This window comes from Trichoderma ghanense (genome assembly GCF_004382785.1).
Source record: "Trichoderma ghanense strain CCMA-1212 chromosome Unknown scaffold_0, whole genome shotgun sequence".
Lineage (NCBI taxonomy): Eukaryota > Fungi > Ascomycota > Sordariomycetes > Hypocreales > Hypocreaceae > Trichoderma > Trichoderma ghanense.
The window spans coordinates 398,969-424,554 of NW_027395663.1; the positions used below are offsets into that span (position 1 = coordinate 398,969).

A 25,586-nucleotide genomic window follows, 5' to 3' on the forward strand; every position below is an offset into this window, starting at 1 on the left:
ATGTCTCTTCTTTTACTCAAGATCAAGCTGATTATCCTGTGGAGAGAAATACCAAATCCCGAACAAACGCAAACACGTGGTGGATGTGCTTTTCAACCTCTCGTCTTTCTCCTATTCCTCTACTTGGCCCCCCCCACCCCCCCTTTCCCTCCCTCCTTTTACTTAAACGGCGAGAAGCCAGAGGAGGAATACCACGGCGCCCAGCGGCGAAGATGGTCTCCCGCTCGGCAGAGCCGCATTGCCGCTGTCGTCGCTGCCGCTGGCCTCGGAGGGATCCGGGTTCTGATCGCCCGTCGCCTGCGTTGGCCGGCCCTCGCCGCCGCCGTTGGTGGCAGTTTCGGTGGGAAACGCCGATTGCTCGCTCTGCGTAGGCTGAGGAGAGGAGGAGGAGGAGGAGAAGCTGCCACCTGAGGACGTTGTCAAAGGGGGCGGAAGGGGAGGGTACTCTCCCGGGGCGGCCCTGTTGGCGCATCCCTTGAGGTCAATGCCCTGCCAGCCGGCCGTCCGCTCGTCATACAGGTACTCGATGCCGCTGCCGTCGGTCTCGTTGCACCCGCCGGCGTAGTCTTGCAGCTGGATCGAGAGGAAGCGCGCGGCGTAGGGATCCTTGGCTGCTTCGCGGCCGGACCAGTCCGGCAGGCCGCCGGCCCAGGAGACGGTGCCGGGGTCGCTCGCGTTGGAGACGGACCAGATGCCGAGCTTGAGCTGCATGGGGGTCTGGGGCCACTTGGAGGCCGGGATGACGGAGGAGCCGGGGTCGGCAGAGTCGAAGTCGCTGGAGGAATGCCAGGTCTTGCGGACGACGTCGTCGATGGAAAAGGTGAGGTTCGAGGGGGTCCATTCGATGGCGTACTTGTGGGGTCGGGCGAAGGAGGAGGCGTCGAGGTGGTGGGTTGTGTTGTAGGTGTTGAAGAGGGGCTGGCCGTCGTAGAAGTAGTTTGTCTGGGCTTGGTTTTCGTAGGCGCCGAGGAGTTCCTGTTGTTTGTTGGTGTTTTTGAGTGGTGAGGATTGAGTTGAAAATGGGTAACAAGGAGAGAGAGGGGGGGAGAGAGAGGGAGAGGGAAGTTGAGGTAGTTGGAAAGCTTGCTGGGGAGGGAAAACGGGGGAGGAGAAGGGGAAGGGGAAGGGGGAGCGTGCTGATATGAAGAGAAGAATCGACTTACCCAGTCAATCTCGTCTCCAGAGTCCGACTTGAGGACAATGGCGGTGATGAGGCCGGGCCCCTTGGCGGCCTGGACCTGGACGCTGACCTTGCCGAAGAGGAGGTACTTGTTGCTCGTCAGGGTGGGCGCCTGGCCGTCCTGCCAGACGGTGAAGGCGGCGCCCCTGCCGTCGATGTTGTTGAGGGCGAGCTGGCGCTTGTCCTGGGTGGTGGAGGAGTCTGCGGTCCAGAAGGAGGTGAAGCCGTCGTCGTCCCAGGAGGTGCGCGTGAAGTCGAAGGAGGTTTCCGTAGCAAAGGCGGGATCGGGGGGACAGTCTTTTTTTTTTTACGTTCATGGAGAGAGTTAGCAGAGAGTTAGCTCTTTAGTGTGTGTGAAGCGGCTGGGAATTGGAGTTTGGAATGGGGGGGGAATGTTTTACGGGCGTCTTTCTTGAGGGGGTCGCAGTGGGAGAGGTCTTTGAGGCTGGCTAGCACGGGGAGGGCTAGGGGGTTGGACAGGAGGAGGAGGAAGCGGAGGAGCATGTTTGAGGCTTTGAGTGGTGGGACCGTTGGAGCTCGATGGTTTTGTCACTATTCTGCAGTGGTCTGAAATGGGCGATAAAGTCTCAAAGCTCGTCAAAGAAAGAGGGAAGAAGCTGATGATTAGTTCTACTTGGGTTTTATACTCGAGGGAGAAAAAGCAACGCGGCTGGTTGCCTTCTCGCAGGCTCGTTTGGTTTTGACAAGCTTTCTTCTCTCGGCCGCATGATGGTGCACATGTAGCAGTGAATCACCTGGCACAGCATGGCTGGTGAGATGAAGCACAACTGGCGGCATGGTATGATGACAGGGGGGGAGAAGTAAGGGGAAATAGACTGGATGCTGGCTTTTAGATAGGGAGGCGGCCTTTGATGGCAATCTTGTGGTGGTGTATGGGGGGGGGGTGATGGTGTAATTAGCATCTCGTTGATGGCCTAAAAGGGCTGAGGCGATACAGTTTACACAGCCTGAGCAAGAGAAGAAGAAGAAGATTTGTGACTCTTGATATGCCAGCTACATGATAAGTAGTTCAAATATTGGATGGCACTGGAGACTTGGTTGGCCATTTGTTTCAACATACCTACATATGCAAACTTCACGATGCTGAATAAGATCAATCCCCCAACATTGATGGGAAAAAGGGCTGTGATACAAGACGCTGTTTCGGAAATGTCTGACAGGTGACATCAAACAACTGCCGGCCTCCCTCTTTTCAAGATACCACTGTAACCTTTGACAACTCATGGGCTCTCGGCTGCGGAGCGAACGGAATGGCTTCCACGCGATGAGCCTGTGACCCCCGTGTTTTTTTTTTTTTTCACGGCTAACCGTAGAAGAGGGTGTTTGTTGTTACAATGAAAGCATTGTGGAAGAAAGATTTGGCCTTTGGACAATGCTGAGAGGAAGGGGGACGTTCGCGTCGATTTCCTCTGCAGGCATCCGTATACGGAGGCACAACGAGAGCAGTGGAAGAAGAAATACCATTGGAAGCACATCCAGTAACATGAACAATAGCGTAAGTAATATACAGTACGAAAATAAAACGGAATGACTACAATCCATCATATCCTCGTTATCCATCATCATTGGGCTTCTCAGCACGTATTCAGCATGCTGCCCAGCGCCGTCTTCTCGGCACTCGTAATGGTGAGCTCGTAGAAGCTCTTGACGTCGATCCACGACTTGGCGTACGTGCAGTAGAAGCTGGTCAGCGGGGGCTTCCACTGGTCGGGGCTGCGGTCGCCCTTGGAGCGGTTGGAGGTCGCGGACACGGCCCAGAGCTGGGGGCGGGAGACGTCGTTGGCGAGGGCCTCGCGTTGGGCGGTGGTCCAGGCTGAGGCGCCGGACTGGGGGAGTTGGGTTAGTTTTGGTGTGGTGTGATGAGAGGATATTGATTCAGGGGGGGGTTGAAGTAGATTGGGCGTTATCGTGAGCAGTGATGAGTATGTTTGAGAAGAGATGTTGAGGATATTGTTTGAGGCAAGAGATGACCAGCTCAAGGGGATATATCGGAGAGCAACGATACGAAGAGGGAAGAAAGGGGGCTTAAGAAAAAAAAACTGAAACCATGGAGAACGAAGAGAAGCAGACTCACGATCCAGGCATTCTTCAGAGGCACCATGTGGTCAATGTCCAGGCTGGACGCGTTTGTGAAGCTGGCATTGTCGTAAGGGCTGATCCAGCTCCCGGACTGGGCCTCACAGGCATTGTTGACCTGGACTCCCTCGCCATCTCGCTTTAACACATATTCACTGTTTTACCCCCCACAATCCACTTGTTAACATCTCCATCTTTCTCTCCATATACACCTGGACATACCGAGCATTACAGTTGCCGGAGATGGCATCCCAGGTAGGGAACAAGTCGCGGGAATATCCCGTGCCGGAACCCGCGACGGCGACTGTGAGGCCGGCGAGCTGGGTTCTCGCCGTGTCTTCGGAGGGGATTCCGGGCTATTACCAGGGAGTTGTTAGCTTAGAAGGGTTCAGGGAGTTGGGGCTCATCAAGATGCCGTGATGGGTGCGTAGCTTACAGGTGTGGGTAGAGGAGCCGGAGCAGCGAGGACGGCGATGGCCGAGGCGAGGGCAATGGAGAGGGACAGCTTCATGGTGGTCTAGATATAGACAGTATCGTATATCGTACCTTTTTTGAATGAAGAAGCGATGATGCCGACAACGGGAGATGCTTGTCTGTCAGTCCCTTTTGCTCTGTTCCCTGAGTAGCATCCAAGTTTAAGCATAATTCGAGGGCAAAAAAAAAAAAAAAAAAAAAAAAAAAAAAAAAAAAAAAAAAAAAAAAACAGAACATCTTTATATACCCTGCTCGACCGCATGACCGAGTATCATACACCACCTGCGACTAATGCATACCGAGTGCTGAATGCAGGCTCTCTCCTCTTCGTGGCGCCGTCTTGGCCCCAATCACATAAGATGTCTCAAGCTGTGCGACTCACGCGCGCGATAAGCCGCATGAAAAACACCATCATGCCATGCCCACCCCTCATGACTAGATGCCGAGAAGAATCACCCGCCGCACGCGCCCAACAAGAGTAGGTGGATGGATAGCAAGCAAGGGGACGGGGGGGGTTAGATGGAGGCGTATTACATATGGTGTCGTCCTCAGTATGGACACATCGCCGTCAGCAACGCACAGTATACCACGTTTGGTGCAAAACCCTGGGCTTTGTGATAAACTTACCCACATCCTCGGTTGCTAAACGGGTCAAATCAACAAGAGAGATAAAAAAGGCTGATTGATCCCAATCACAGCGAATGCCGCCGCAACGTGTCGATGGAGGCTTCTCCACAGCTTGTCGCTCGAGTATTTCCTCTTCAGGAAGGTTGGCGAATTGGCTCAGCTTTGCTTCCCCCTCTCTTTTTAGTTTTAGGGGGGGAGGGGACGGGATCTATAGGCGGGGATCGGAGCCGCTTGGAACGGTCAGGGGTCTTTTCCTCTGGCGCGGCTATCCAGCACCCTAACTTGGCTATCTAGCATCCCAGCAACCCAATAATCTTTACCACTTATGAGATAAGAGAGTCTACTCTCTGCTACTATTATTATATTCTTCTATATTCTTCTAGTCTTAGTAAAGAGTCTACACTCTGCTACTATTATTTATATTCTTCTAGCCTTAGTAGAGAATCTACTCTCTGCTACTATCATTATATTCTTCTAGTCTTAGTAAAAGCTGCTATTAATAACTAGTAGATAAAATATCAAGAATCTCCTGCACCTTTCTATTCTTATATATATATAAACTTGGGGCGCTAGATCGCTAATCTGGGGTGCTGGATAGCCATTCCTAAACGAAGATACTAACACAGTTAAGCGAATCACAACTAATAGTACAGTGTATGTCCTCCCCCCTCCCCCCCCTTTCTTTCACCAGCATTAACCGACGCGACTGCTTTCAGTAATAGAAGAAAAGGCCAAGTAGGAGGTATCAAATACGGCCGGCAGCCGAGGCACAAATGAAACGGATAATGATGGAATGACAAAAACAGAAAGGAACCAGCATGGAGGTTCCGACTCCTCCAAGGCGGATTCGCAGTCTCTGCCCCCTTTCCTTCTCCAAGCAAAAAAGAAAAACAGAATTGGTATGATGTAAAACAACGTTCAGGGCCGCAGAGTCTCGTCGCCATCTTCGTCGCTGAGGTCCATGTCGCCATCGCTCAGCTCGCCTCTGGCCGCCCGCTGAGCCAAGTCTCGCTCCTTGTAAATCTCCCTCCTCCGGGCCTCTGCCTGCTGCAGGGTGTCGACGTAGGTTCTAAACTTGACAATCTCCCTAAGCAAGTATGCGCTCTTGCGCTCCCAGTTTGCCATGGCTTTGTTCGCGTTGTTGCCCCTGGGGGTAAAGGCGAGAAGCATGGGGCTGCGCAGCTGGTTGTGGTTCTGCAAGTCATCCTCGATGCTCTTGACATATGCCGTGAGGGCCTCCAGCTGCTCCGGTTCGGACAAGTGGCTCGGCCGCATGCTCTGCGTTGGCGGTGCCCACTCGGAAATGGTGATGCGATCACCGGGCAGCTTGCCGCGTCCGCTGGAAGTAAAGGGCCCGGATCCGAGATCGATGCTAGAGGAAGGCATGTTGACGCTCTGAACACTCGGCTGGCGACCATGAGCGGCACGGCTGCCAGGGCGTGAGGTCCGGCCGCCGCTCATGATGGAAGCACTGTCACTGTTGGCGCCAGCGAGCGCGCTGTTGATGACGCTATCGCTCCACCCGTACTCGATGTTGCTTATGCCACCGATCAGCGGATGCGTGCTCAACCTCGAACTCCAATAGTTGGCCGTGCTGACGAACTCCTTGATAATCTCGGGTGTTCCGACTTGGAACAGGTGAACGGCACCCGTGGGCAAGCTGAGCGCCCACACGTACGGCCTCGACCGCGAATATCCAGGAGATGGCAGTGCCGACGCCAGGGTCAGCCGCAGGTTAAACGTGCCCAGGTTCACGGCGTTATCCTGCCAATTACCACCTCCGACGGGGGCGTTGGCCTTGTCGGCGTTCCTCGTGCGGCTCTTTTGCCTTGTCGATTTGGGGGCGTTGAACGAGAAGATACTCATCTGACCCCTCTGGATGACGGCAAAGACCTCGGTCCAGTTTCGATCCTTTGCCCTCTTGCCGACACCGTCCAGGTGATGCTTGTGCATGACTCGACCTTCCTTGATCCAGGGAGGCCCGGCCAGTTCTAGGGATTCGTCGTCCAGCAATCCCGTGGCAGGTACATCGGCACTCATGACGGACATGTTATCGTTGGCGTTGGCGTCGTCAGAACGAACGATGGCTTGGCTAAGAGCGTTTGCAAACCCGATGGATTGCTGATAGTCCCCTCGGGGCATTGCCGAGCCAAAGGAATCTTGAGACATTGATCCCTGCGTCCGCCCCAGGGAGTAGCGGCTCCAGGTGGCGGAGGACATGGCCGGGCTCCACAGAGAATTGGTGTCGTCGAAGCTCGTTCGGCTCGAGTTGAAGCCTTGGCGCCCAAGCCCGGTTCGTGAGCGGCTTTTGGACGCCCATCGTGAGCTGCCATTGCGGCTATTATCTGCGAGCCGGCCTCGCGTCGACATTTGGCTTTCCGAGGGTGCCTTGCTCAGGACGCTGGGGCTTCTCTTGAGCATGCCCATGACTGACAGGTTGCTCTGCGACGGCATGTTATGGAGGTGCTTCTCTGGCTCCGCCCCAAACAAGGGCAGCTTGTCGTCTCGAATGGAGTTGTAGATGCTCTTCAAGACGATCTCAATCTGTTCCTCCCAAGCCTTCATTGAACCGTAAAAGGACGACTTGACAAGTGGCCCACAGTCGTCGTGGGCATCCACTAGCTGGGTGTCGATGCGAGGTGGTGGTCGGAATGAGTTGCGGAAAGACTTCTTCTCCTGCGGCTCGGATGCCGCCCGTCCCCCCTCATGGAGCACGGAGCCCCTCTCGGGCAGAATGCTGGGGCGGTCAAATGCATCGGGAACAGACTCTTCCACGGCCTGTGTGATTGTCGTCAGAGTGTTCTTCACAAACTGGCTACGGGTCATCTTCTGCTCGATATCGGCAAGATGCAGATCGGTGTTGAGCAGCATGATGGAGTAGCAGATGGTGTGGATGACGTCTGGACAATGTTAGAAATGCAAGCTCCGGATGGGAAGAGGGGAGAGATGTAACTGACCAGTCGCCTTGAAGCCGTGGTTAGGATTGCAATCACACCAACGCTTAGAGAATGCCACGAGGATGCGGTCGACTTGCTGCGTCTCACCGCGCAAGATCAAGCGGCCGCATACTTTGCGCAGCGCATTGAGGATGCTCAGGTCGGTAAAGTCATACAGCTCGATGTACGCCTGCAGGGTGCGCTGCCGGATGGGGCCCTCCTCACCCATCCAAGAGGCAGCCTTCTCCTTGGGGATGAAGTCCTCACAGCCGTCGAATATCTGCTGCGCCTTCTGTCGTTCATCCTCGGTTGGCTCGCCAATGACGAATTCGGGTTCGTCCAAGTCTCGATTCTTGAGCAGGTCCAGCGTTCCCGGACCCCTAGCGCTTGACTCGCTCGATCGTTCGACACGGACGCTGGGAGCCACGCTGGGGGCGGTCTTGTAGTCTCCGTCGTCTGTCGACGCCGAGGCATAGGACGTCGATCGGTGTTCACCAATCGGCGGAGCCATGTTGGGACGAAGCGGTTCGTCGCCGAACCTTTCCTGATCAGTGATATGCGGTGACTTCTTGCCGCGTATAGTACCGGCAGTGTCCTTGCTCTTATAGGCGGTGGGAGAAGCTAATCGTCCATCGTTTTCCTTGTCGGCCCGTTGGCGAACGGGAGGCTCTTCGTTGTCACTGCCTCCGTCGAGGTCCAGGAAGGAATTGTTCCGGTGTTCAAGCTTGTTGGGAGCGCGACCAGGCTTGTCATAAGCCGGTTGATCTAGGTCCGAATCTGAGTTGTGGACTACCCTGATTTTGGCATTGGGGCTTAGCTCATAGTCAGGGGAGAACTCTCGCTGGACGTCCGCTCTATAGTCATCGTCGTCATCTTCGGCCGCCACTCTGGCGGCTGCCTTGTTGGTGATGTCGCCAAGAGGTTGCGAGTGCGCGGCACCGTCCTTCAGGAACGGGGTCATGATTTGCCTCAGGCTACCAGCAGGGCTGTCTGTGGTCCGATCAGAGTCGGGATGGAGATGTCCATTCGCGTCAGCGAGGGAGGGAACAGGAGGCACATCGGCGGGCAGCGGTGGCGCCTCGTCAGCAACTGACTTCTTGCGGCGGCGGAAGAAAGACGACGACTTTTTCTGCAGCACCGGCTGCGGCTGCGGCTGCGGCTGCGGCGGAGTGTCCCTCGGGGCAGGCGCAGCGACGTTGCTCCCTTGGCCAGTGAGGCGCGACGTCAACGTCTCCGCAGGGGCGGGCGTGGTGCTCTTGGAGGAACCGAAGACACGTCTGAAGAAGCCGTGCCGCTCCTTGGGCTGGGCAAGTCCGCCGGCAGACTGAGAGGCGGCGAGCTGGTCGGTCTTTGACTTGCCGTAGCTGACGCTGGGCGCCGGGGCGGCATCGAAGTCGCTTAGGGCCATGGCAGGTGCTACCAATTGGTGGTTTGCCGGTCGTTTGGTGTGTCCCGAGGCGGCGTCGACGGGATCCAAGGCCAAGCTGGACGAGTCGGTCAGGAAGTCGATGTGGAACGGGGATATCAAGGGCGCATTGAGCTGCGTTTGCGGCTGCAGCGGCCCGAGATCAAAGCTCGCCGAGCGCCTGAAGCCGGTGCGAGCCCAGCTGGCAGGGCCGGCGATGCTCTGAGGGTAGCCGGCGTCGAAGCTGGCGCTGCTGGTGCTGCTGCCGGTGTTGGCTCGAGGTCGCGCGCGCTGGATGGGAGAGTCTGCGGCGCCGGGGGGCTTGGGAAAGGATGCCTGGAAGGTCGAGCTGCTGTTGCTCCTGCGTCGGTTGGGGCTGCGGCTCCGGGCTCTGGGCAGCTGGACCGAGGTTCGGGTAGAGTCGTCGTCGTAGTCGGAGCTGTACGAGTACTGGTGTCGCGACGGCTGCGGGTGCCGGGATGAGGAGGAGGCGGAGGCGGAGGCGGCGGCTGATGATGGCTGGAAGCCGTGGGAGAAGCTGCCGGTGATGGTGTCGTGGGCCCAGGGCCGCGGGTCGTCGTAGGTCAGGGCCTTGCCGCCAAAGGAGCGGGTGGTGGATGAGGTGTGTCCCAATGAAAACTGGTCGAGGGACAGCAGCATGTTATTCACCAGCGAGTCCCGGGTGACGTTGCGTGGGGACAGCGAGAGGTCGTGAGAGTCGCGGACTCTGCCTCTAGACGCGTGTTGGTCGGCCATGGCGGGTTCGATTGGCGTCGGGTCATCCAGAAACGAAGCATTGACGTTGCGGGTCACAGTCGCCGTCAGCGTCGGGGACGTGCTCAGCTGCAGCTGCGAGTGCGACTCTGGCCTTTGGGCGTTTGGATCGGTGGAAATGAGTGGCTTGGCCGGAGGGCTAGTGGTGGTTGAGGGCGGAACCTCACTCCTGGGCCGCGACGCAAGGGACATGGACGTGACGAGGCTCAATTTGGGAGCGCGAGCCTTGTGCCTCCGCTCCGCCCGCGCCTGCGCCTGGGCCTGTGCCTGTGGGGGCATTTGCACGCCGCTTTGATTTGATGGCGCTGGATCTGCTCCGCCCCCGTCAGTCGAGGTTTGGGGGGGTTTGGCCAGGTCAGGGGTGGCCGGTTGGGCGGGTTGGTTACGGTGCCTGGTAAGTGGCCAGCCGTTCGCTGTGTTATGGGCGGTCGCACAGCCGATCCGAGAGGGCGATTCGAGGCCGATCGGACGGTATACAGCGCCAGGCAGAGGACGGGGAAGAGGAGAAGGGTGAGGAGAGGAAGATTGAGATTGATGGCTACGGATCGTGTTGTTTCATCTTTCTGGGAGGTACGGGTAGGTACATAAGGTAGGTACTAGTACTGTACCTTTACAATGTGATTCGCTAGCCTCGAGCTGGGACAAAGAGGCCATCAACGTGCCCGTACCTGTACTTGTGCCTGAATCTGTGCCTGTTCCCACCCCTGCTGTTACTGTATTTGGCGCTTTCAATTCATGGCGCGGTTTGCCGTCTGGTCCTTTATCTCCTTTATCCCTCCATGGCCAAGTGCTTTGGGTAGGGTACTACATACCTTAGGTACCTTTAGGTAGTCGTCAAGATATGGTAGAGTCCTCCGTACTCGATACTGTTAAAAAAAAAAATAAAAAAAAAATGTCGTGCCGCTACTCCAACGCTCAAGACAACGGCAAATGAGGGCCAAACAAACAAAGACACAACAAAGCAGCAAGGGGGTCTTTGTGTCTCGCCCCCCGGCCCACGAACAGAGGGGCCGCTCTGCAGCAGGCTTCTGCACCACCGCCTTCCCGCGTCCACTAGTAGGTACATACTGTAGCAGACGCTACTGTCGAAGTGGGCTCCAGCTGCTGCTCTGCTCTGCATGTGCTCCAGTTCATCCACGTTCCCCTTGTTGATTTACATCCCGTCGCTGGTCCCCTGTGCGGAAGCTGTGGACACATGAAACGCTACCTCTGTGTCCTGGCCGGGCAGGTACCGGTACCTGTTTCAGATCCACCGCTGTGACAGATGCAGGTGGACGGCGGCACGTGCCTCGGTCTGCAGCAGGGTCCGGGAGATGCAGGGCAAGGGGGTGGATGAAGGACATCAGATCGCGATAAATTACATGTGCCTCAGCACTCCGTAGTCCCTACGTAATCTCTACGGACATTTGTGGATGGATGTACGGTAGGTGGTTACCGCAAGACAATGCAGTACTGTACAAGTGTACCTTAGCACAGACTCAATTGAGGTCACTGCTGTTTACAGGTGGCAGAATAATGTACACAAGACTCGCAATACGGGTGGCCAGCCCTTGAGGCATTGTCTTGACCCTTTCGATACACATGCACGCCGACAGATGACGCTGTGCCGGGGCATGGCTCCGTGTCTGTGTGCCGTTGAAAGAGGAGGCCATTCATCCATCTCTTTGTTTGCATCGTACGAGGCCACTGCACTAGTAGTGCTTGGACCAAGCCACAAAGAACGGAGAAGTTGTAAGATGGCAGATGGCAATGTCGGAAGATAAACAACGCTACGGATAAAGGGAATAGTTCATGAAAGGGTAAAGTCGAGCCTTGTTTTGGCGGCGGTGGTGGCTTCATTTCCTCCCGTCCTCATTGGCCGGCCCCTTTTCCCACCACGCCGTCTCGTCCGCTAGAGAAGCGAGGCGCCTGTAACCCATCACCCAAAAGATCGAGTACGTTTGCGTCTGCAGTTATATGTACTCAATACCTGCAGGGACAATTTGCCACTCTATTGCGACGCAACACCACCCATCCAATTCTCCGAATATCGACCTACCCTGTAAGCGCCAGAGCGTTGGTCGCGCTCGCAACGGCCTCCACCTACCAGGCTCATTGCGTTTTCGTTACCTTTACACTTGTTCAAGTGATACAAAGCTAAGTACCCAAGAGGAAGACCGCAGCGTCGTCTTTCCTGCTGCAGCAGTAGCTGCAAACTATCGAAGCCGGAAAATAAAGTTAGCTCCAGACAAGGGAACCATATGGCAATAAGCAAGAAAAACAGGAACCAATGTCCCCTGATGCCTGTTGACTCGTGGTTTCGCGTTTGCCCCATGCAGTTGAAGGCTAGGGAAGACGACAATCATTCTAGAACGTGGTAAATGGGGCCTTTTTTTTTTTTTTACCCGCTTCCACGACCTTCTTCGCCATGTATGTAGTATCCACTCAACGGCGGCAGCATCTCCGAAGCTTCGGCTTACACGCTGCACAGTTCCAGGTTGGTTTGTATCGGACCTCTGAATATGGTACCCTCAACACAGACACGCATTGCATCTTCATTCTCTTATACCATGTCCAATGACTGTAGAGACGCGAGTTCGTCCAAGCCAACCTGAAATGCTCACTCAGCATGCGTAAACCTTCCATCTGCCGAAAATCTGACAACCCCACGTAAGCTGCTATAAAATGCGAAAGCATGTCTACGGACTCGCCATCTCCGCCTTGTCTCAATCGAACATTCAATGAGCCCTAAAAATTGCCGTACCAAGTCCATCACACTTGATGAGCCGTCGGTAACATGACCGAGGAAACCCTGCAGTTTGCGCCCATTCTCCACACAGAGAGACTCACCCTCACCCTCATCGACTTCAGCAAGCAGTCCGACGAGGAAACCTTCCTCAAGCTGCTCAAGCTCATGGCCAGCGACCTCCTGCACGTCACTGACCAAGAAGCCACAGCAAACGCCCAAGCTGCCCTCGCCTTCTACCGCTCCCGCGGCCGCATCCAGCCGGCCATCCTGGGCGGCGGCCGCAGGGCCACGCAGCCCGCCATCTGGCTCGTCCGCCTCGGCGCGGACGCGCCGCACGGCGAATGCATCGGCGCCGTCTACGTCGTCCAGCGGAGCCCCATGCCGGACCAGCTCTGGATCCTCGACCCCGAGCACCGCGGCAGGGGATACGCCACCGAGGCGGCCGGCAAAGTCCTCGGCTACTTCCGCGACGACCTGGGCGTCCGCGACATGATGGCCCTTGTGCACCCGGCCAGCCCGAAGAGCCCGCGCGTGGCCGGCCGGCTGGGCTACGTGCCAGTCGAGGGCGGCGTCATGTTCGAGGACGGAGTGACGAGGCTGCTGCTGTATGTTCTGCCCTCTGCTAGACCGCTTCCGAAGGGCTTTGTGTTTCGAAGGTTTGGAGACCCGGAGTAGGAATTCGATATTGATGCGTACGTCGGTGCTTAAATAGGCAGAAGTCGAGTAAAGGGGAGTTGTATGCTATGATTCAACGAGTCAATGGAACAGCTGCTTGGACCACTTACATGCAATCTCGAAATTGGACGAGGTAAACATGGCACTTGTAGGGGAAGAATGAATTGCTAATTTAATTCGACTTCACAATTGCATCATCTGCTGTGACAGATGAATGAATGCCTGTGAAGATGATATGGAAAGATCGTGTAAGTGGGCTTCGAGAAGATAGTCCCACTCCACCTGTAGCTAGCTTCATGTAGGCAAATACGCCCAACCCATCCATCAGCGAATGGGCGGATGGTTTAGTGGTATAATTTTCCCTTAGCATAATCTGATCTTCGAATCAGAGATGATCGCTTGGGAAAGGTCCGGGGTTCGATTCCCCGTTCGTCCAGAGTTGTTTTTTTTATCCTTCTTTTTTGGCGGCTCACTTACACGGATGGACATGGGCAGACATACTTCTCCTTCATCCATGACTGGTCACAACTTTTTGCTGCTGCTCATTAGGTACGAAGTGCTCGCCGTCCGATTCAACTGATCCATTTACAATGTAGTCGTTCATTCGTTCATTCATTCAATCATCAAGAAATGGCTGGTGCCATGTAAATTCCATCCACCGTTCCACAAGCTGCCCATTTTCGTTCATTACGCCTTCATCTCGCCCAGTGTCCATCTTCCCATCAAACACAGCCTTTCGTCTCAGATAATGCCCGCAATCACAGCCATGACCCCTCCATAAACCCCCGCGCAGAGAACCCAGTCCAGCGTGCTCCTTTCCTCCGCCACGAGAGCAAACAGCCCGGATTGGAGCAACGCAGCAGCTCCCCCAAGACCCACCAGAAGGACGACTGTCATACGGCCGACGAATCCTGGGATCACGGAGAAGCAGATGATGGGGGCGAGCACAATCATCGCCATGGCCATGGCGAGGCCCTTGACCGAAGGAGGCCCGGTGCCTTGGCCTGGGTAGAGCGAGCTGCCGGCATTGGAGATTTGGCTGCTCGGCGGTGGAGGAAACCCGACGATGCTGGATGACCGGGGCATTGGGCTGAGTGGATCGTCCTGCGGGTTTCCATTGGAGCGTCGTCTGCGCCGCACCAGGTTGACGAGGTCGTCTGTGGCATCCAGAAACTGGCATTCGACGTCCACGAGAGGGTTGATGTCCTGGAGGTAGGCCTTGTAGTCGAACACGTCTTTGATGCTCGGTTCCGCCATGACATGGGTTGCGTTGAACGAAGTCATGACTTGATCTGCTCTCCGATTAGATCTAAGCATGGGGAGACAGGAAAAAAAAAAAAAAGGATACACACTATATTGGTACAGCTTATGAGCAAGATGGGTCATTATCTCCGTCTTCTTCCAGGTTGCATCGGTTGGGCTCATGTTTTCTCGTCGCCGAGATGCCGGGTATATGCCTCCTGGAAACTTCCTGTTCTGCGTGTCTACGGCGTCAAGACTATGCAGCTGCTCTTCCATCTCGATGAGCTCGTCCTGCATGTGCAGGAGGAGGCGGTGGTGAAGGGATTCAAACCGTCGGTAGATGGGTGCTAGTCTGGGTCCTGCCATGTTGCCCGACAGCTTAGCTGCCAGGAGTTCGTAGCCACTGAGAGGCGGTCCGTTGGGCTGATGATTCTGCGGAGGGGGCGGTGGCCGCATGGGGGGAAATGAAGCTTGCATGGGCGATGGAACAAACACAGGCGGCGGGTCAGGGACAGCAAATGGTCTTTCTGGCGAGCCGTAACCGTTGGGGAAGTTTCCCGGAACGGTCTGAATGGGCGGGAAGCGAGGGTGGCCGCCGTCATTCATCGGTGATTCGTTCGGCATGGGGGGCCTTCCATTGAATGAATGATGGTATGCCGGCCCTATTTTGATTCATGTCATTTCTCATATCGGTTGGGAGAATCATACGGGCCACTCACCTCTTGGCGGATCTTGAGGGCCCTGCACTCCATAGTCCATAGGGTTGGACAATCGTGACGGGCTGTCATGTCTTTTTGTGCTCGGGCGCCTGTGGTGCTTCCTCGCCCTGTCCTTGGCACGAGCATTGGCAGTTTCTTCTTCGTAAGGAGGCTCATCCTCTCTATCGACATTTGCCGGGGATGCTGCTTCCGCCACCGCAGCGATGGGCGGATGGCTGGCTCCCGAAGAGGCGGATTGGGAAGACTGTTGCGAAAAGACCGTTTCGGACGATCTCCTCTCGCCATGGAAGCTTAGTCTTCCTCCACTGTTTGCTGCCGGCCGTCTCTGCTGCATTGACGATGAAGGAAACGACGAGCTGGAAGACCTCGGGTGTGCTCCCGCGAGCATGTTTTCGTCGATGCTGGCATGACGAGTGTGTGTCGCATTTGCTTTGCCCTTGTTCACCCTGGGCGGGCCAGGGGCCGCTGGATCACTCTCAACAGGCATTGTCGTTGATATTGTAAGTCAATGTGGATGCTATCGCCACTTATACCGTTGGAAATTCCGACGATGCTACCAGGCGTGGCAATTCGTCTCGGAACGGCGCGGGGAAGCTTTGTAAACGAGTCAATTCTTCAGCTTGTTCGCGGCGCAGATGGGAGTCCCAATGATGCGTAAGACACAAGACGGCGAGGGAGATGAAGTCGTGTGACTTGTGCTTCTCGAAGCTGGTGCTGGGCGATGAGAGCTTGGGAATTGAGTCCTCCACAGTCCAACCCGAGCGAGATGATAGCACCGCTGGGGATGCCGAAGGATTGCGGGACACAGGCACACACAGGCACACACACACACAGACGCGCGCGTATCTCTGGTAAGTTCGAGATGGTCTAGATGTACTTCCCGTGACGATCGGGGCACTTGAACAGGGGCGGCTAAAATGATGCACTCGGAGGACCAGCTTCGCGTCTACCAGCTGCAGTCACGACGGCAGGCTTGTTGCGATATGAGTTGTGCAAGCGGCGTGGCAACGAGGGACAACGGTCAAGGAGAGAGAAAACCAAGGAGTAATAAACCCAATCTCTTGGCTTTTTTTGGGGGCCGGCCTCTGTAAAATACTGGGACAGAGGCCAACGCAAAGCAGCGCTGCTACCCCCCGATCATGCGTACAATCTTCACACACATCTTGTACCAGCTCAAGCCAGACCGGGCCGGGATTGGCTGCCTCGGCTCGGGGGGGTATGGCAAGATAGGGCACATGGCCTGGCTGGGGAAAGCCCTGAGGCAGAACCGGCCGCTGTTCATCTCTGTGGTTCGTCATGGGCCATTGGGAAGGCCTTGAGTCGTAAACTGCAGAGCGTCTTTGCTCATCAGAGACAAACCGCGGGCGTTGTGCAACGGAGGCTTTCTGTGCTGGGAGGCTTGGTGTCCTGTTGGCTGGTGTGAGAGAGCGGGGTTGAGAGAGAGTCAGTTGGTTGAGCTGGGAATTTGCATCATTACACTTGCTCTCCCCTCTGTACGCGACATCTGGTCTGATTGTCGACGACGTAGAGAACCAGAAATTGAGTCGGGGAAAAGAGTACAGAAGATGGATGTAGGTCAGTAAGTAACTATCAAGGCATGGATTGTGAAGCTATTCATTGGACGAGGCACCCCGTTTCTGCTATCGATACAGTGGCTGCAGGCAGGTGGATTCCGACCTGTCGGGTTTTCTAGCGGGCCGGCTCGTGGCCTCACTGCATGCAATTTGATCGCCAATCTCTCTCCGCCTCATCACACTCCAGCTCCACCTCCCTCATCTGATGGGCAGCAGAAGCGACGGCTGAGGTTGCAAGCACCAGATCTACGAGAGAAGCGGAAACAGGGCGACGTGGCGGTGCGTACGGACAAGGCAGGCAACCCGCGCGAGACGGGCAGCTGTGGCACGCGTTGAGGCTGGCGTTGTGGTTGTCAGGCGACAGGCCGGTGGCAGCAAACACGGAACACGCATTGCACCTGCCATTGGCTTGCGAGCCCAGACTGCAGCATGAGTCGCAGGTCTCTCGGCGAGCTCAGCAGCTATCTGCTCGAGGGCCGCCTCTCACAGCGCGGATGCATCAATGGCCGGCGCCTCTCCTCGCGGACGGTGCCTGTCTGGCCGTCTCTGCGTCCGCCGAACGCCTTGCGGCGTCTGCATACGCAGCCTGAACCGGCAACAACAGCCACAGCGACAGCACCGCAGGCCAGCCACGTTCCTCTGAGGAAGCAGCTCAAGGAGCAGGCCAAGCAGGCCAAAAAGCAGGGCAAGAAAAAGGCCAAGGGCGACTCGCAAACGGCAGATGGCTGGGAGCTGACGGTGGGCATCGAGATCCATGCCCAGCTCAACACCTCCCGCAAGCTGTTCTCGCCGGCCGCAACGTCCTTCAACGACGAGCCAAACAGCCACGTGGCGCTCTTCGACGTTGCAATGCCAGGCAGCCAGCCGTTGTTTCAAAAAGAGGCATTGATACCGGCCATTCGGGCAGCACTGGCCCTCAACTGCGAGATACAGCCCGTCAGCCGGTTTGACAGGAAGCACTACTTCTGGTGGGACCAGCCTTCGGGGTATCAGATTACGCAATTCTACGAACCGTTTGCTAAGAGGGGGCACATCACATTGCTTGCTCGCGATGGCATCGCAGTGGAGGACGGGGAGAGTGTCACCATCGGCATCAAACAAGTGCAGCTCGAGCAGGACACGGCCAAGACGCTCGCACAAGCGGGCAGCGTCCACTGGCTGGACTTTAACCGGGTGGGCGTACCCTTGATTGAGATAATCACCGAGCCCGAGATCCATCACCCTCGCACGGCCGCCGTGCTTGTGCGCAAGATCCAGCTGCTGCTTAGCACCGTCGACTCGTGCGTGTCCGGCATGGAGACGGGCGGGCTCCGAGCGGACGTCAACGTATCTGTGCGGAGGACCGACGATCCAAGCAAGAAGCTGGGGACGCGCACGGAGATCAAGAACCTGAGCACGATCAGGGCCGTGGAGGACGCCATCATTGCCGAGCGCGATCGCCAAATCCAACAGCTGGAAGCAGGGGGCGTGATTGCTGGCGAGACGCGAGGCTGGACGGTTGGATCCAAGGAGACGCGCCGTCTGCGTGGCAAGGAGGGCGAGGTGGACTATCGCTACATGCCCGACCCTGACCTGGCGCCGCTCGTCATCGGGAAAGACCTTGTGCAACATTTGCAGACGTCGCTTGCTGTTCTGCCGGACACGGAGCTCGACAAGCTGGTGGATCACTACGGCCTCACCCCCAAGGATGCTCTTTCGCTCATTACGCTCGACAATGGAGCTCGCGTGCAGTACTTTTACCGAGTTCTGGCCTTGCTGGAGAGCAAGCTGCAGGCCGAGCCCGATATTGCAGAATCCCCCGAGGTCAAGTCGTATGCGACGTTGGCGGGTAACTGGATCCTTCACGAACTGGGCCGCCTGACGACGTACAAGGCCGGCCCGCTGGCCTCGGGAGACTTGTCCTTTACTCAGCTCGGTGAGTGTGCACAGGTGCCCGAGGAAGACTTGTCGCAGCTTCTCTACCACCTTTACCGCAAGCACATCACGGGCAAAGTGGCAAAGGAGCTCCTCATGGCGGTGTACTTGGGCGAGCTCGAGGGAGGGGTCCTGGAAGCCATTGAAAGCAACGACTTGTGGTTCAAGGAGATATCGCAGCACGAGTACGAAGCCCTTGCCGCTGCGGCTGCCGAGGGCGAAGACAAGATGCTGGAGGAATTCGCCGACGCAGACAGATACCCGCGGGGAAAGCTCATGTATCTTGTTGGCAAGATGATGCGGCTTGGGCCTACGGAGAGGATTGATCCTGCCACGGCGGAGAAGACGATGAAGCTGTGGATTGAGAGACATCACGGGGGGCCAGAGGCAGCGAGGCTTGTATAGGCCGTAATAGAAGACACGCCATGACTTGCGACTATCTTGTATACGTACGTAGGTAGGCCTACTACGCGGTATCATGGCTCATATACGCCATTTTCCATTACCTATAGCTACCTACCTATTACCATACAAGCCATTGCTAGCTACCTGGCTCCAATGATTATTCACTAGCCATCTAGATTGATTCAATATCGACTAGCTGGTTATTCATTCAGCAATTGCTAGCTATATAGATCGATCTGTGTCAAATGATAAACACTGTTCCTCAGCATCACCAGCCCCACCAAACCAAATCGCATCGTATATCTACCCAAAACCAGGTCCATGACATACATTGAGGCACGCTGCCTCTATATCAGCCAAAGGAAAATCCATTTAGTTCATCGAACAACAACAACAGCAACAGTAATAACAACCAACAAATGATGAATCTTTGCAAGCTCCAGCTAGAATAAAGCAGAGCCCGTTCCATCTGCATCTGGCGTCATCATTGCGCCGCTTCTCCAACGTGAATGTGGAGGCAAACCGGCCACCTCGCCAGCCCGATGACATCACCACCCAGTTTGGCCACCCGCGCTGCACATCACAGCTCTCACAGCTTTTCAGGTGAGCTCTTGCCCAGTTTCCCACATGCTTATCCACACCTCTTACCTCATATATATTTATATATATATATATATATATCTATACATATTTTCCCACATCTCTCTTTCTTCACGAGACCTTTCCCCTCTTCAATTCCATCTTTCTCCCATCTCTCTCTCTCTCTGCCCGAATTCATCCTCAAACTCAACCACAACTACAACAAACAACACCACACAACAACAACAACCACCACCGAATAAACGACTTTTTTTTTTTTTTCTTTTTTAAAAAGAAGACCACACAAAAACATCCGCCATGTCGTCCTCCATCACTCGATCCATCCTCCCCAAAACCACAATCACCCCCATCTCCCGAATCGCCGCAGCCCGCTGCTCAACACGCCGCCCCTTCACCACCTCCCGCCCCGCCCACAAGACCGTCCCCGAGACGGTCAAAGATGGCCTCCATCGCGTCGACAGAGCCGTCAGCGATAAGCTCGTTGACGGAATCAACATGGCCAGTACGTCTTATCGTTTCCCCTCCCCCCCTTTTTTTTTCACTCTTGATTTTCACAATGCTGACATGATGGGTTCCAACAAGCTGCCGCCACACACAAGGTCATGGAAACTGCCGAAGACCTCTCCAACAGCGGCGTCGCAGAGCAGGTCGAGGGTGCGCAGGCCCATGCAAAGGGCAAGGCCAAGGAGATGAAGGGGACTGCGCAGGAGCTCAAGGGCGCCGCTCAGGGAAAGGCCGAGGAGCTCAAGGGCAAGGCCAAGGGCGCTGCCGCCGAGGCCAAGGGCAAGGCCAAGGACCCGGTGGACCCGGTCGAGACCACTTTGTACGATTGATGGGATGGCGGTCCGGAATATCAAAGTATAATGGGAAAGATTGCATGACCCCAAAGAAGGACCCTTTTGCTCACGGGGGAAATGGGATGACGGGAAGCAATCAGTGTCACTGTATATGAATCATTGCGAGTTTGATTTCATGAGAACCACTCTCATTGTAAACTAGGTATCTGAAACAAAGCTATTTTGTTATCAGCAACATTGCAGCATTGGGTATAACCGAGTTGGTCCAGCCTCGTGATCCTTTTCTTTTTTTTTGTCTTTCTTCTTTTGCTCACCCTTCAGATGATCCATGTACCACTGCCATTACCATTGACGTCACTCATTCTTCAACCTGGGACCTAGAGCTGGTACTGTAGAAGAGTAGGTGGGTATGAAAAGCGAGGGTTATAATTAAACCACACCAGAAAACGGTTTGAAGCATCGCTTCTCGTCGGCCAGCCCATCCTTAGCTGCACAGCGCCTCTCCCTTGTTGTGAATTGTGCGAGATGAGATGCTCCAAATTTCACGACCTAGCAGACAAAAAGGCCGAATTACGATGCGAGCCAACTCGTCAAACATTGTTGTTCCTGGCCTTGGCCGCGGCTCTCTCTCGCCTGACTGAAGGATACGGAATCTCTCCAAGCGGGAACGTAACAAAGGTGGTGTCCTTGAGCATGATGCCCGCCGCGCCGGCATAGAATGCGCACATGGCACAGAAGACGGCAAAGGCACCGCCCGCACGATTCAGCCGTATGGCTGCCGTATGGTGCTCGGTCGACACGAACTGGGCAACGCTGAGGAAGAAGAAGGAGAGCGCAAGCAGACCCAGGACCAGCAGAATGGTAATGTTGGTCTTGAGCGCCGCGACGAAGAAGATGATGGTTAGGAAGCACCATATGATGAGGAAGATGCCAACGGCAAAGCTAAAGGCGCGCTGATCCCCCTGGTAGGCGGCCTGGATGCCCAGCGTGGGGACGAGGAACATGGCAAATGCAAGCCAAAAAGCCCCGTATGAGCAGTGCAGGGTGCAACCAAAGGTGTTGCCCAAAGCAAACTCCATGACGCCGGCGACGAACTGGGCCATGCCTCCAAAGAAGACGGCAACACCAAAGACGGCCTGGTCAGGGCCGACGGTTCCCAAAGGATTGGAATCAGGGAGACTATTGTTGGTCAGCACACGCCTATTGCAATTGAAGAAGAGGCCTTGGACTAGAGCTGAAGCTTACCCAGCACCGCACTGATACAGTCCAAGGCAAAAGGTAGTCAAGGCGAAGCCGAGAAGGCCAAGAGGACCTGGGTTACCAATCTTGCCGAGGGTGGGCTGGTAGACCTGGGAAACCATGGCCTGATGAGGCCCGGCCTGAGGGTTCATCGTGTTGCTGAATGGAATGAATTGGTACCCAGGATACTGCTGGAACTGCTGCGGGAACTGCTGCGCGTTGCCCATCCCGTTGGAAGTATTCCCGTTGGTGGATGGCACGTTGCCGGCGGCTTCTTTGTTGTATTGCCCCTCGACGGGGTCGACACCTGGGGTAGCCATGCTGAGAGGCTGCTTTCGACCTTGTATCAATGTAGTCTTGGACGAGGATGCGTAGTAGACGGGACAATGCCTACTGACTGCAAGTCTTTGTGGTCGTTATAGAAGAGAGGGAAGAGAAGGGAAGAGAGCTCGTTCATGGGTCGAGGGTAATGCCTGCCTGGCTTATAGGCAACGGGGCAGGGCTCCATTGCTCCTCGTGCCGTGTCAAAGTGCATCTGCTCCATCTTGGTTCCCCTCATGTCGGGCTTGTCGGTTCTAGTCTATTTCCGTTCTCCCGAAGCGTCCTTCACCGTCCGAAGTCGTGATGGAGGGTCGTGATGGAGCACATTCCCCTCTCGCGCCGCCCCTTTGGGCGAACGTCTCGATGCCACTGGCCATGGAGCCCCGTCCAAGAAGGCAGTGATCAGCCAAGCTCGAGGACATGATGCAGCCATCGGAGGCCAAACTCCACGTCGGCGTTTAGGAATGCCGTCTTGATGCTAGGCTGGGCTGGCCTGATGGGGAGTGCGATATAACCTTGACTTTGCTAAACGCCGGATGAGCAAAGTAAGGTAGCATGTCAAGCATCGTGTGACTTGCGGTCGGGCTAGCGGCCGGAACTCTCGGGACACGGTCGAGGGGCGATGATAGAGACGGCCGCGATTCGCACGACTGTCGATGCTTTAACACTGGCCGGGCTGCGGTGGCAGCAAATCGAATCTCGGACGGAACAGCTCGTCAAGCTCCACCAGAGCTCTGGCAAATCGCTGCGGTTGCTGCAGGTGGCTAGTCGTGAGCTAAGAAGTGCCGAGGCGTCGGCATGGAGGGGGGGCAATGGCGGGGAGCAGCGGGTTGGAGAATCGGCAGAGGAGGTTCGTGGCGTCAATAGCTCGTCCATGGATCTTTTCTGGGTCCGGGGCCCCGCCTCGAGGCATCGACGACGCAGCAGGGATCAAGTCGTCCTTGAGCTCATCGTGATGTGCCCGGTTTGACAGCCAACGGCGATGGCGACGGCATCGGGTCAGACGTGGCTGATCGAAAACACATGGCCCCTAGCCTCTTCATCGGGGGACTGAGAGGTCAAGGGCCGACAGAGTTCCATCGAGGAACGTGGATTGAGTCAAACATATCGGACGCCATCAGCTTTCCCTTCTCGGCCATCTGGGAGGGAGGAAGAGGAGGAAGAAGAGGAGGAGGAAGAGGAGGAAGAAGAGGAGGAGGAAGAGGAGGGGGAGTGGGAGCCGTGACGGTAGTAAGCACAGTTGCCGGATTCTGCAAAGAGGCGCCCCCCGTGCGAGCTTCTCCAGACGACCAGGACGGTCTACAGCTGCTAGCCAAGAGATCTCCTGCGAAAAGTCTAAGCCGGGACTGGCGTCGAGTTTCGAGGGCATCTCACGCACAAGTCGGACAAATGTCCGCAGAGAGCCCGAGTCGCAGCGACAACGAGGCTGGAACTTTGTGGTGAGACCGGGAGAATGGAGACGAGGGCTTCGGCATAACAAGCAGCCGGGGCTGAGGATGTTCAAGTGACAGATGGCCGTTGAGGGTGATGGCGAGAAAGGATTTTTTTTTCTTGGCTGTTTTCTTCGGCTTTGTGGTATTTGTTCTCGTGAGGGTCATCGTGGAGTTTTTGGTCCGTCTTGTCTGTTGTCGAATCACCTGATATCAGGTGATGATAGAAGTCGACAAAGTACACGCAGTTTGTACCTCCTCTAGAGCCTCACAGTTGACGACAGACGCACAGAACAAGGTCAAGTAAGGTAGAGGAGTAAAATGATGCCTCATCTAGATTGACCACGGCACGATACCCGAGGTACCTTAAGGTAAGGTAGATGAGGAAAAGCGACTCGTTGGAACAGGTCTTGTCTGAACAAAGGTGAGACCAGGCGGTGCTACTGTATCAGCCGTTTGCTGGTGTTGCAATCCGGATAGTTGCGTTCATTCGCAGGTAGTATCGTGCACGAGTTTCACAGCGACTGTTTCTCCTGAATATGTCGGGGCATGTCCTTTTCCCTTCCAGTTTCTTTTTCCTTCTTCCAGTAGATCATCAACCATCAAGCCGAGGCAACTCCATCCTCGAGCACAAATCACAGGCAGACATTCATTTTTGTCGGCTCATACAGGACGTTGTCTTGGCTCTTGAATACGAGTGTGCGGGAAGGGGAAATGAGGCACACACAGACAGGCAGACAGACTGGACGGAAAGCGACAAAAAGAAAGGCCACTCGTATCGATTGTGATGAATGAATCTTTTGTATTCTACCATATGTAACAAATAATGCCAGATGATCACCATCTTTGAGACTCTGAGGTTGTCGACCCTCTTCTCCTGTGCTTTAGTACCTAAGGAGGTTCTGGTGATGGGATCCCCCTTTCCACACCCCCGCAACATCATGTATCCATCATATATAGCCCAGCCTTTGTATTGAAGAAGCAACTCTTCGACCTCGCCTTCATCAACTCTCAGTGATTTTCTTTCTACTACCGTCCTTCCCCCCTCCTCGTACCACTCAGTCCCCTCGGCAACCGCCCTCATTCACTCGCCTTCAGCCCTCCTTGTCCAGCCGCCAGCTGGCCACCACCTGGCCGTCACTCGTGATTTCCCATCCAGCCTCTGCCTGCACCCAGCAGAAAACGAGAAAATCAGAATCTACGACGCGTGTTTTACTGATTGTTCGCCCGGCGAATTTGTGGGGCTGCATTTATTTACCCTCGTCTCGACTTTCTTTCCTCTTCCTCTTCCTCCTCTTTCTTCTCCCCTCACCACCATCCGCATCTTCATTTCTGCGCGCATCAGCATCTTCACAACATTTTCAAGGTAAATCCAGCTCTCCCAGACCCTTGTTGGAGATGCACTGTATCCTCTGAAGGCACAATTCTTTGTTGCCGCGAGCAATATCTACGTCCCCCCTTCCTGGTCCTCATTGCCATCCAGGCTATTTCTCCCAAACTTCATTCACGCGAATCCCGGCACTCGACACGACTCTATTCCCCTCTTCAGCCATCATATCTTGACCGTCTTTGCTTTGCTAACATCTGGATGCTAGGCAACCGTTATCTCGATTCTATCATCACCATCATCAACATTCATCCTCCCCATCCAATATTACAATGGCCGCACCCAAGATGACCATGGCCCTCGCCAGTCTTCTCCTTTCCGGCGTGTTTGCCCACAACCCGCAGTGTGAGTCCTCCATCATTTTCTCAGACTCCTTCTATCCACTGAACAATCAATGGCTAACTCTTCTGCAGCGGATGGCCAGTCCATCGTGACCGTCGAGACTCAGCAAGTCGGTACCACCACTTCCAACGGTTCGTCCCCCCTTCCCAGATCCTGCTCCTCCTCAGCCAACAGCTAACTTTGGTCCAGGCATTCTCCTGTATTCCGTCAACTACTGTACTGTCTTCCAGACTACTGAGTGCGGTGTCGGTCTTGCTACTGCCACCGAAGCCGTTTCCGCCGTCTCTGCGTCCTCTGCCGGCTACTCTGCCCCCGTCGACTCGATTACTCAGGCCGCATCTTCTGCCACTTCAGCCGTCGAAGCGTCTACCATCCCTGGCGAACCCAAGCCAACCATGGTCTGGTCGGACGCTGCTACGGTCGTTTCTCAGCCTACTGCCACCGTCTATTCGGCCACGGACAGCATCGGCAGCTCCGCCGAGACCAACTCGGTCCTTGCCGCCACCGGCTCTGAGGTGACATCCAGCGTTTCGGCCTCGGGCTCCGTCACGGCCAATGAGCAAAGCAACGCGACTTCTGTCCTCACTCACACCAGCCCTTCCGGCAGCATGACGGCCCCCGCCGCTCCCGACCGCACCAACGCGGGTGTTGTCCTCAACGCCTTCTCCGGAGTGGCCTTTGGCACTGTTGTCGTGGTCATGGCTTTGTTCATGTAAACTA

The 25,586-nt window shown here is 55.6% G+C and overlaps 10 protein-coding genes across 10 annotated transcripts; 5 read left to right on the forward strand and 5 right to left on the reverse strand.

The window, feature by feature from the left end:
* Positions 1-162: 162 nt before the first annotated feature.
* On the reverse strand, positions 163-1,684 carry CCMA1212_000141 (putative glycosidase crf1; the record flags this gene model as incomplete). Its single annotated transcript, XM_073697626.1, has 3 exons — positions 163-975; positions 1,164-1,477; positions 1,582-1,684. The coding sequence occupies 3 exons, from the start codon at positions 1,682-1,684 to the stop codon at positions 163-165; spliced, it is 1,230 nt and encodes a 409-aa protein (XP_073563987.1).
* A 1,091-nt stretch (positions 1,685-2,775) lies between these two features.
* Positions 2,776-3,788, reverse strand: CCMA1212_000142 (uncharacterized protein; the record flags this gene model as incomplete). The annotated part of the gene is made up of 4 exons (XM_073697627.1): positions 2,776-3,027; positions 3,276-3,432; positions 3,500-3,633; positions 3,714-3,788. The coding sequence occupies 4 exons, from the start codon at positions 3,786-3,788 to the stop codon at positions 2,776-2,778; spliced, it is 618 nt and encodes a 205-aa protein (XP_073563888.1).
* Positions 3,789-5,296: 1,508 nt separating this feature from the next.
* Positions 5,297-9,772, reverse strand: CCMA1212_000143 (uncharacterized protein; the record flags this gene model as incomplete). The annotated part of the gene is made up of 2 exons (XM_073697628.1): positions 5,297-7,278; positions 7,336-9,772. 2 exons carry the CDS (start codon positions 9,770-9,772, stop codon positions 5,297-5,299), a joined length of 4,419 nt encoding a protein of 1,472 aa, XP_073563887.1.
* A 2,497-nt stretch (positions 9,773-12,269) lies between these two features.
* Positions 12,270-12,896, forward strand: CCMA1212_000144 (uncharacterized protein; the record flags this gene model as incomplete). Its single annotated transcript, XM_073697629.1, has 1 exon — positions 12,270-12,896. The coding sequence occupies one exon, from the start codon at positions 12,270-12,272 to the stop codon at positions 12,894-12,896; it is 627 nt and encodes a 208-aa protein (XP_073563990.1).
* A 741-nt stretch (positions 12,897-13,637) lies between these two features.
* On the reverse strand, positions 13,638-15,344 carry CCMA1212_000146 (uncharacterized protein; the record flags this gene model as incomplete). Its single annotated transcript, XM_073697630.1, has 3 exons — positions 13,638-14,188; positions 14,249-14,800; positions 14,858-15,344. 3 exons carry the CDS (start codon positions 15,342-15,344, stop codon positions 13,638-13,640), a joined length of 1,590 nt encoding a protein of 529 aa, XP_073563992.1.
* A 1,516-nt stretch (positions 15,345-16,860) lies between these two features.
* CCMA1212_000147 (Glutamyl-tRNA) lies at positions 16,861-18,750 on the forward strand (the record flags this gene model as incomplete). Its single annotated transcript, XM_073697631.1, has 1 exon — positions 16,861-18,750. The coding sequence occupies one exon, from the start codon at positions 16,861-16,863 to the stop codon at positions 18,748-18,750; it is 1,890 nt and encodes a 629-aa protein (XP_073563991.1).
* Positions 18,751-19,647: 897 nt separating this feature from the next.
* CCMA1212_000148 (uncharacterized protein) lies at positions 19,648-20,183 on the forward strand (the record flags this gene model as incomplete). The annotated part of the gene is made up of 2 exons (XM_073697632.1): positions 19,648-19,852; positions 19,933-20,183. 2 exons carry the CDS (start codon positions 19,648-19,650, stop codon positions 20,181-20,183), a joined length of 456 nt encoding a protein of 151 aa, XP_073563902.1.
* A 554-nt stretch (positions 20,184-20,737) lies between these two features.
* CCMA1212_000149 (Ammonia transport outward protein 2) lies at positions 20,738-21,706 on the reverse strand (the record flags this gene model as incomplete). The annotated part of the gene is made up of 2 exons (XM_073697633.1): positions 20,738-21,326; positions 21,393-21,706. 2 exons carry the CDS (start codon positions 21,704-21,706, stop codon positions 20,738-20,740), a joined length of 903 nt encoding a protein of 300 aa, XP_073563901.1.
* A 623-nt stretch (positions 21,707-22,329) lies between these two features.
* CCMA1212_000150 (uncharacterized protein) lies at positions 22,330-22,932 on the forward strand (the record flags this gene model as incomplete). The annotated part of the gene is made up of 2 exons (XM_073697634.1): positions 22,330-22,671; positions 22,771-22,932. 2 exons carry the CDS (start codon positions 22,330-22,332, stop codon positions 22,930-22,932), a joined length of 504 nt encoding a protein of 167 aa, XP_073563347.1.
* Positions 22,933-24,796: 1,864 nt separating this feature from the next.
* CCMA1212_000151 (uncharacterized protein) lies at positions 24,797-25,582 on the forward strand (the record flags this gene model as incomplete). The annotated part of the gene is made up of 3 exons (XM_073697635.1): positions 24,797-24,869; positions 24,938-24,997; positions 25,056-25,582. The coding sequence occupies 3 exons, from the start codon at positions 24,797-24,799 to the stop codon at positions 25,580-25,582; spliced, it is 660 nt and encodes a 219-aa protein (XP_073563348.1).
* Positions 25,583-25,586: the final 4 nt, after the last annotated feature.